The sequence below is a fragment of the Triticum urartu genome, chromosome 2A, assembly GCF_056163025.1.
Source record: "Triticum urartu cultivar PI428250 chromosome 2A, HENAU_Tu73, whole genome shotgun sequence".
Classification (NCBI taxonomy): domain Eukaryota; kingdom Viridiplantae; phylum Streptophyta; class Magnoliopsida; order Poales; family Poaceae; genus Triticum; species Triticum urartu.
In genome coordinates this window covers 735,725,576-735,735,086 of record NC_141874.1, presented here as the reverse complement: position 1 = coordinate 735,735,086, position 9,511 = coordinate 735,725,576, and the positions used below count along the sequence as shown (strand labels likewise).

At 49.1% G+C, this 9,511-nt stretch overlaps 1 protein-coding gene across 1 annotated transcript; it reads right to left on the bottom strand.

The window, feature by feature from the left end:
• Positions 1-4,744: 4,744 nt before the first annotated feature.
• On the bottom strand, positions 4,745-6,276 carry LOC125528112 (heavy metal-associated isoprenylated plant protein 39). Its single transcript, XM_087545287.1, has 3 exons — positions 6,060-6,276; positions 5,857-5,929; positions 4,745-5,724 (listed from the first exon to the last, which is right to left on the bottom strand). Exons 1-3 carry the CDS (start codon positions 6,072-6,074, stop codon positions 5,411-5,413), a joined length of 402 nt encoding a protein of 133 aa, XP_087401413.1. The 5' UTR covers positions 6,075-6,276; the 3' UTR covers positions 4,745-5,410.
• Positions 6,277-9,511: the final 3,235 nt, after the last annotated feature.

The window sequence follows — 9,511 nt, the reverse complement described above, 5'->3', positions numbered from 1 at the left end:
GCGAGGCCGGCACGCACGCACGTGACCAAGCTCGCGGTGGAACGTTCTGCCGCGCAAAAAAGTCTGGGGCGGGCGGGTTCCTTTCAAAGACAAGTGTAGCGGAAAAGAATGGCGCTGCGTGAGCGTGACAGCGGAGGCCGGTGGATAGCCAGCCGCACCCCGGGTTAAGGGTCATTGTAACCAGGGTTTAGGGACTTGTTTATTGGTGCTGAGCGGAGCCGTGTGGCCTCAGGATCATCGTGTTCCTGGGGGCGGTGGGCGGTCGTCGCGTCAACGGGCCGGCGGAGTCTCCGCGGTTGCTCGATTGCCATTGCGAGCATACTGACTGATTTTAATCGGGAGCCTGTTCTGTCGCTTGTTGGCGGGTTGCTTATAGTAGAAGTCTAGGGCTTATCGCCTGTCCCTCCTGCCTGCAGATGACACCGCCATTACTGTCACAACAGCGACGGCAAATGGCCATGCCGCCACAAAAAATAGGAAGAGGGAAGACGATATTAGTTGCTGACCACAACTTGTTCCATGAATGCTACGCGCCGCAATCTTCTCTTCAAATGTTTGGAACGATTTCTTTCTTGCGGGGGTTTTTTGGACGATTCAGCTTTTGGGCACTTCATGCCCGGTCGTCTCTCTCTCTCCTATGGTCTGTGGAACAATCCAAGGATAATTAGCGGCGATAAGGGCTGAGGCACAAACAGTCCGTGCGAGGACAAATCTGGAGTCCACGTACACTGGCTGATAGCTACCGTTAGCGGACGAATCGTACTACGCTCCATTCCTCGCCGCCGTCCTGTTGTTGAAAAAATGGCAGTGCGAGCGTTTGAAGCGGCAGAGAACTATGGATGGTTGAGCTAGGCGTTGCGGCTGGAGTCAAACGCATGCATGAGCTTTCACGTGGGACCGGGCGGTGGATGAGTGGCACGCGCGCACTGAAGCTCAAAGGGGGATGAGTGGTCGATCTGACCTCGAGCTGTCACCTAAGAGCACCTACAACTGCTGGATATGTCAAATATAGTCTTTCAAATGTCCGTGGACGCGCCCACCTTAAATTTTACTTGTTGCATCTAAACATCTCATACTACTTCCTTCATTTCTAAATATTTTTTTTAGAGATTTTAAATGAACTATCACATACAGATGTATATAGACATATTTTAGAGTATAGATTCATTCATTTTATTCCGTATGTAATCACTTGTTAAAATTTCTAGAAGAAAAACAAATATTTAAGAACAAAGGGAGTAGATTCTTAAATTCATACAAAGACATGCAAACAATATAACCTACGTACTATGTCGATCACCTAGCTACCCACCGTTCAAGATGTCGACCATCTCCGTGCCCATCTCCAGCAGGACTGGCAGCAGCTACAACTCTGCCTTCTTCGGCGCCTTCGACTGCTCCGCTCTGGCCTCCTCCGCCTCTATTTATTCCTAGATTTGCAGCCGGCGGTACAACACAAAAGTTTTTTTTTAACACAGTACAAAAGTTGTTCAAAACTCCGTGCAGTTAAGGCAGCGATCAAGCCTGCAGTTAACAAACATATGCGAGATGGGCGGTTAATAATGTAATACTACATCCTAATTAAGGTATTAGGAATCTCTCTACTTTTTGCATTCTCAGCCGAATCATTCAGTGAAAGCAACTCTAAAGGCAATGTGCGCGAGAGAAGCTAGCGGCTAACCCAACCCAATCCAATCCAAATGCATACGTGTGTCAGTGGCGTCGCCGGACAAAAAAGAAATATAGAAACGATAACGATTTGTGCTGGCAGGATGTGGATGCAGCGTTACCTCTTTTTTTAACACAGTACAGACGCAAGTGTTTATATACATGCGCATATAATCACCTCTATGAACACACATACGCACACCTTACCCCTATGATCAACTTCGAAGGACTGAGCCGGCATATCATTTTAAAATTTAAGAAGTCATCGTAGGCACCTCGTCATCGACGAAAACGTCTCCTCTCATTGAATGCACATCATCAAAAATACTAAAATAAATTCAGAAATAAATAAAAACATTAAGACTTAAACAGTGATGGACTGAAGATACCACAGTCCCTCTAACTATTCAACTACAGGTTGATTCACAACGCAGCGTTACCTTGGCAAGCAAGGTTTATAGCCAAAGAGGAGTGTGACAGTGTGACCGCGCATTATTGCTCTGTCTTAGCGTGCGCCCAATCCTCAGTGCGTGCACACACCAACGCCCCTAGCTGGATCCATCGGCTCCGCTGGGAAGGTTCAACGTTCAACTCCTCCGTTCTTTTTCACGGAGAAAATGCGAGTGTGGTTTGTAGAATAATGGGGGAGAATTAGTGGTGATGCATGCAACAACAGCGGTCCATGCGAGGATAAAGTTGGAGTTGTCACTGATAGCTAAGTACTGGCACTAGTAGATTTTTTAGGTGGTGCCTTTTAGATTGTGCAAGTAAACAAATATGAGAAGAGTATTCGGCACGTCAATGGAAAAGTGAAATGAGGGCCCGTGTTGAGATTTCTTTGTATTAGATACAGTACATATTGAAGGATGGACGCGCCTAGCATGCAAACAGCTCCGTATGCACTGCGTGGCGGCCGGCTATTTTAAGATTTTTTTTTTGCCCCCCTTCCTCATTAACCATTTTAATTAAAAAAGCTTTTTATCCGATTCTCAAATGTATGCACAGCCATCTTTTGATGCATGCGTTTTATTTCTTGGTGCATTTAATTTGTGGTTTCAAAAACTAAAAAAACATGACTTTCAATCCGCATATCGAAATTAAGATCTGTTTTCACCGCTGAAATCTTTGCGATGTGCTCTTCGAAACTAGATCCCGCATGGATATATTTTGACAAACTTTTTTTATGCAATTTTGTCCCTGTTTTGTGTACCTGTCTAGCCGTCCATGTACAACTACTTGATAGAGATGTGCAATTTTTCTCCTACACCATATACGTGCAGTTTTTAATTATGGTACCTACCTCCACGCCCAAACTACCTCCTAGTGAGATGTGCAACTTCATGTGTTGCCCACGCCAATTGCATAGTAGTTGATGTGCAACTTTCCCCCGCCCATGGATGTGATTCACTATTTGCTGCATCAGCCAGCAGCCTAACAGTGATTGTGCAACTTCGGATACTGCCACGGCCAACTGTCTAACAGTGATATGCAACTTTCTCTCGTATCTCCATGGATGTGTAGTTTCCCTACTAGCACCCAGCCCAAACCAACCCTGGTAGTGAGATTTGCAACTTTAGCACTCTGTTTATGTGCAACTTTTCACTACCCTCATGAATGCCAAATTTTCACCATTCAACAGTCCCTGCCTGTGAGATGTGCAACTTCGTATGTTGCCCTGGCCAACTACCTAGCAGACTATGTGCAACTCTGTTTGTCGCCCCCACCAATTAAAAATACATGTCCACAAATATGGAGGGGAAGGAGTTGCACATTGACTAATAGGCAGTTGGCTTCAACAATAGACTAAGTTGCACACATCGCTTGTGAGGAGAGGTGGGAGTAGGGTGTGCCAACACTAAAAAAATGCACATCCACCACTAGGTAGTTGGTCGGGACGTTAGAGTAGTTGCACATCAAAGTTGTCATGGTTGCCAGATTGCAATCTCATAGGAAGTTGGATCATGCTGATCCAAAAATTGGTTTTCAGAAAAGTTGCACGATGTCGTACTAAAGTTGCACCATATAGCACCAAAGTTGGCATCGAAAAAAATTCGTCAAAACATACTCATGCGGATCTAGTTTCAAAGATCTCATCACGAAGAATCCAATGGTGAAGACGGATCTGAATTTCGACGCATGGTTTGAAAGATATGACTTTTTAAAAATTTAAAACCAGAATAAATACACATGGATCTGTTGATTTCGGAATAAAGTAATTAGTGTGAATGCATTTAATGCTAACAGCCACGTGCATTAGGAGACAAAAATAAATAAACAACCACATGCATACGAGACCGGTCACTCCATTTAACTAAATAGTGCGTATGTATTTTTTAGATTTTAGGCTAAAGGATTTGTCTGGAATTTGCTAATCTGAATTTGTCGTAATCCTGTCACCAATTTTACTTCATATAACTATTTTTGCTCTGCTTCACGCTTCATGCTGGATAGACTTGTTAGGATTAGGATGAAGCGACAGCTAATTGGGTGGATAACTCAGACACATATTTTACCTTGTTGGAGAGCAGTATGTTGCGTGTGGGTACGACTTGTTGGTATAATTCTTGTTTGTCCTAAAAAAAGAAGTATGTTTTTTTAAAGAGAGTAAACATTGTTTCTTATGCCCTGTTCAGTAATGGTCCGCTCTTAGAATCTACAGAATGGTTAAATGGCAACTCCATCATTTTAAACTACAGTTCCGCCAACTCCACTCCGGGAGTTGTGGAGCGGAGCGTTGCCGAACAGGGCCTTAGTTACAAGTAATACATTAATGTGATTTCCTTTGGACAAACACCTTGTCACGTGATTTAAGAGTGATTGTACCTAGGCTACGAAGAACCAAACTCTAGGTTCGACGAGCTGTGATTCTGCTAAGTCGTATTATTGTTTGTAATCGGAAGAGGAAACATTATTGCTTTGCGAGAAAATGAATAGGTTGGAGGTTTCTTGCAAAAAAAAAGGTGCTTGTAGCAACTTCATCAATCATAAAATAAAGTAAAATGATCACAAAGCCAAAGTCAAACAAATAGATTAATGAGCAGATAAAACGCGCACGGTTTCTTCGCAGCCGTCGGTAGAACACACAAGATGTAAGTTATTACTGAAAACTCAATGCTGTTAGGCAGAGATTAAGACCTGCAGTTAACAATGCCTGTCTTGTGATCAGGACAGATAATAATGTACAACTCATGTGCATTATGTCGTAATCATGTGTTAGGACTTATGAGCGAAGTGCCACTGGGGCTTACTCGCTGTCGCAGGAAGCACAACCGCATCATCAAAGCCGGTCCAAAAGATCTAAAACATGTTCGCATTTTTTTCATCGAGGTCGCTGACTGACTGAAAGTGACTCTCAGGTGGAGCACAGCCAGACAGCTTCAGAGTTCAGACTTTCTGTTGGTAAATGTAAAGATGCACGAGTGGCCAATCTAGCAAGCCGCCTGAATTTTTTACGATCCCATTGTGCCTGGCTCGCTCGATCTGCCGCACCTACAGCTTATTTATTTCAGCACTTTCTTATCACCATTGGGGAGCAGAGCACTCCATGAACTTTCTCTGTTTTGCAGATGCACAACAGCCGGGTCAGGGTCCACCGGTGCAAAGCCCTTACACGGCCTTATGTAGTTGTGTATAGCGCATGCCGTCGTCGATCACCGTAGCAGGGAGGCATGATCGATCGGCGGGCAGCACACGGCCAGCTACAAAATGTACAGAGGTGGAAATCGGCGGCGCGGCGCGCCGATTAGCAGATGATGCACGAGTTGGGGTCCTCCTCGCGGCTGTAGGCGTGGTGGTACGGGTGCGGGTGGTACGGCGGCAGCGCGTACCAGTACTGCGGGTGCGCCTCCTGCTTGCTCGTGTCCTTGTCGCCCTCCTTCTTAGTTTCGCCTTCCTTCTTGGCGCCGCCGTCCTTCTTCTCCTCCTTGGCCGGGCCGACGGTGAGCATCTGCGCCGTGGGGAACTTGCTGCGCAGCCTTTCGACGAGGACGACGGGGTCGACGGTGCCGATGACCGTCATCTTCTGGTCCTTGGTGTCCACGGAGATATGGTCGATACCTGAGGAAGCCACAGGTTTCGGTGAGCCGCATGATGACAGAACAGACTGGTGCGCCACGATGAAGATCCTGGCCAGCCCCTCTGCACGATCAGGACGGAACCGGAGAAGAAGGAGAAGCAGGGGAGTATTACCTTGGAGGGTGGAGACGACCTGGATGGCCTTCTGCTTCTGCCTGTCGTCGTGCAGGTCCAGCTTCAGCACAACCTGAATTCCGCAGCAGCCAGCAAAACAAGATCAGCAAACATGAGCCGTAACTGAAATCAGAGAGAGAGAGAGAGAGAGAGAGAGAGAGATCCCAATTCCCAATTCGGTCGACTGTAAGTAAGCAACAAACCTTCTTCTCCGCCATGGATCCAACTCCAACCCGGCCGGCACTGACCTACTGACGAACGTTGGCGGGTGGGAGCTCAGGGAACCGGCGATGAGCAAGGAAGAAAGCGCGGAATGATTTGGGAGGCAGGGCCGGCGTATTCTTATAGGCAGCCAGAGCGAGGCCGGCACGCACGCACGCACGCACCTGACCAAGCTCGCGGCGGAACGTTCTGCCGCGCAAAAAAGTCTGGGGCGGGCGGGTTCCTTTCAAAGACTAGTGTAGCGGAAAAGAATGGCGCTGCGTGACAGCGGAGGGGATGGCCGCACCCGCACCCAGGGTTAAGGGACGATGGGTCGTTGTAACCAGGGTTAGCGGAATGGTTTAGGGACTTGTTTATTGGTGCAGAGCGGAGCCGTGTGGGCTTGGGGATCGTCGTGTTCGTGGCGGGCGGTCGTCCCGTGAAGCCGTCAACGGCACGGCCAGTGGCGCCGGAAAATGCCGCGCCGCAACGACCCGCCGGAGTCCTCGCACGCTTCTGGCCACGGTAGGCTTGATTGCGAGCACATTGACTGATTTTTATCGGGAGCCTGTCCTGTCGCTTGTTGGCGGTTGCTTATAGTACAAGTGTAGAGCTCATCCCCTGTCCCTCCTGCCTGCAGATGACATCGCCATTAGTATCACAACAGCGACGGCAAGAAGGAAGGCAGCGCGCCGTGGGAAACGGCGCGTCCCCGGCCGATGGATGGATCATGTTCGATCGGAAAGATTCAACTTTGGGCAATGCATGCCCGGTCTTCTCTACTATGGTTTGTGGAATGATCCAAGGATAATAATAATTAGTGGCGATGTGCAGCAACAGCCCGTACACTGGCTGATAGCTATTGTTAGCTCACGAATGGTACTACGTCCCATTCCTCGCCGCCGTCGTGCTGTTGAGAAAATGGCAGTGCATGCGAGTGCTTGAAGCGGCAGAGAACTATGGATGGCTGAGCATAAGCCTTGCGGCTGGAGTCAAACGCATGCATGAGCTTTCACGTGGGACCGGGCGGTGGAAAATTACCACCGGACAAGAATCACACGCGCACTGAAGCTCAACGTGTATCCGGTCGATCTGACCTCAAACTGTCACCTAGTTCTACCGTTTTTGTTGATTTATCTACTTATTTGATATATTTATTTATTTTGCCGGAAAAAGTCAGATTTAAATTAGCTCATGGTAGAAGCACAATCACGATCAATGGACTCCGCAACTTCGCGAGAGAAATTACCAGGCCACACTGTCTTACTACGAGGAAATATATCTAGCTGAGCTAAGCGATGGCTCAGTGCCGTACTACTTGTTTGTTATCAACCTAGTTCATAACTATTTTCACTATATTCCACTAGTAGTATATTTTAGTTGCTATTACGTTGTGACATATCTATTATTATTATAATTATTATTATTATTATTATTATTATTATTATTATTATTATTATTATATACTAAAATAAAAATACAGATAAAAAATAGAAATATTCTTGAAAATCCCAAAATAATCAAAAACACCTAATCATTGTTTTAGTAAATCAACCTAGCATAGCCGTTAGATCTCCATGATAGCACAATGAACCCGTATAGTTTTTTTTTTACCTTTTTCAGGTAACAGAACACATGCACAGAGGGTTTTTTTTAGAGCATTTACATCCGGGCGTCTCAAACCAGTCTTAAACGCCTAGGCTGACCAGCAACCCTCATATCCAGTCTAAATATAAGGCGGATATGGGGCGTCCGAATGCGCCTATCATGTCGGACTGGCGATGGGGTCCCGCATAAAAACGACCGGAAACCCGGCGGTCCGACGAACGCCTCCTCTATCGCCGCGGTGTGAACGCCACGTGGAGCCGCTTCAGCTCGCCACCCAAGGCCAAGTCCGGCTATTTAAGTCGGCCGGCGTCCCCCAACCCTAGCCCATCCACCTCCTTCCTCTCTGCGCCGCCACCCGAGACCATACACCTCCTCTCCCTCACTCTTCCACGCGCTCCGGCATCGCCATGGTCCGACGCAAGATGACGACGTACACTATGCTCACGCTGAAGCGCCGAAGGAAAATCGTGGATGAGATCCAGGCGAGGCGCGCCGCCCGCATCGCTGTCAGTATGCCTCTGGACTCGCCGGAGCCGGAGGAGGAGGAGGAGCAGCAGCCGGAGGAGGACGAGGGAGAGCAGCTACCAGAGCCGATGGAGGTGGGGGATCCGGAGGAAGCGGAGCAGCCTACTCTGGGGTTCAACATGGCGGAGACGGAGATGGAGTTCGCCGTCACCCTAGCTGCGGAGATGGCGGAGCAGCAAGCCATCCTGGAGTCCATCCAGGATAAGGCCTATGTGGAGGCTAACCCGCAGTTTCTCTGGCAGGAGTTGGCGGCGTCCGTCATGCTCTTCGCTGAAGTCGACGCGAAAATGGAGGAGGAGGATTGTAACACCCCGGATGTAATTTACATTATATGTATCACAACTATTGCCGTTTCCGGTGCTAAGTTATTCTATTTCATCGTTGTCGGGTTTTTGTCTCCGTGTGCTTTTGTCTTTTTCATGCATCTCATATCATGTCATCATGTGCATTGCATTTGCATACGTGTTCGTCTCATGCATCCGAGCATTTTCCCCGTCGTCTGTTTTGCATTCCGGTGCTCCTATGTCAACCGGTGTCCCTTTCTACCTCTTTTCGTGTGTGGGTGTTAAACGTTTTCGGATTGGACCGAGACTTGCCATGCGGCCTTGGTTTACTATCGGTAGACCGCCTGTCAAGTTTCGTTCCATTTGGACTTCGTTTGATACTCCAACGGTTAACCGAGGGACCGAAAATGCCTCGTGTGTGTTGCAGCCCAACACCTCTTCAAACTGGCCCAAAACCCACCTAAACCTCTTCTATCATCTAGAGCGTTCGATCACGATCGCGTGGCCGCAAACCGCACCTCATTTGGAGCTTCCTAACTCCTCCTACCTATAAAACTAGGTCTTCCCCGAAATTCGCGGATCATTCTACCCCTAACCTAGCTCCCCACCTCTTCAGCGCGCCGGACACCGCCTCGAGCCAATAGGACGCCGCCATCTGTCCCGCGCCGACTCTCTCTCCTTCGGCCCGGCGAGCCCGCGGAGGGCCCGCCCGAGCCGCCTACCGGGCCGCGCGCCCCGCGCCCCTCCTCCGCAGAGCCGCCCGCGCCCTGGCCGCGTCGACGCCCTGCCGCCGTCCCGATCCGCTGGCGCCGCCCAGCCGCACGCCGCCGCCGTCCCGGTCCGCCACGCCGCCTCGTCGTCGGTAGGTCGCCGCCCCGAGCCGCCGCCTCGCCGCGCCGCCGCAGGAGGTCGCCGGCGACGCCCCCAACTCCAGCCGGCCCCTCCTCTCCGGCGAGTTCGTCGCCATCTTCAACTCCGGCCGGTCATCCTCGGAGTGTGCGTGCTACAGTGACCGCGAACCCTAGATCTGGATCCAA

Bases quoted from the DNA above. Each gene is read 5' to 3' on its own strand.
- LOC125528112 (XM_087545287.1), bottom strand. The intron at 5,725-5,856 runs GTAATACTCCCC...TGGCTTCCTCAG, and splicing joins GGTCGTCTCCACCCTCCAAG to GTATCGACCATATCTCCGTG.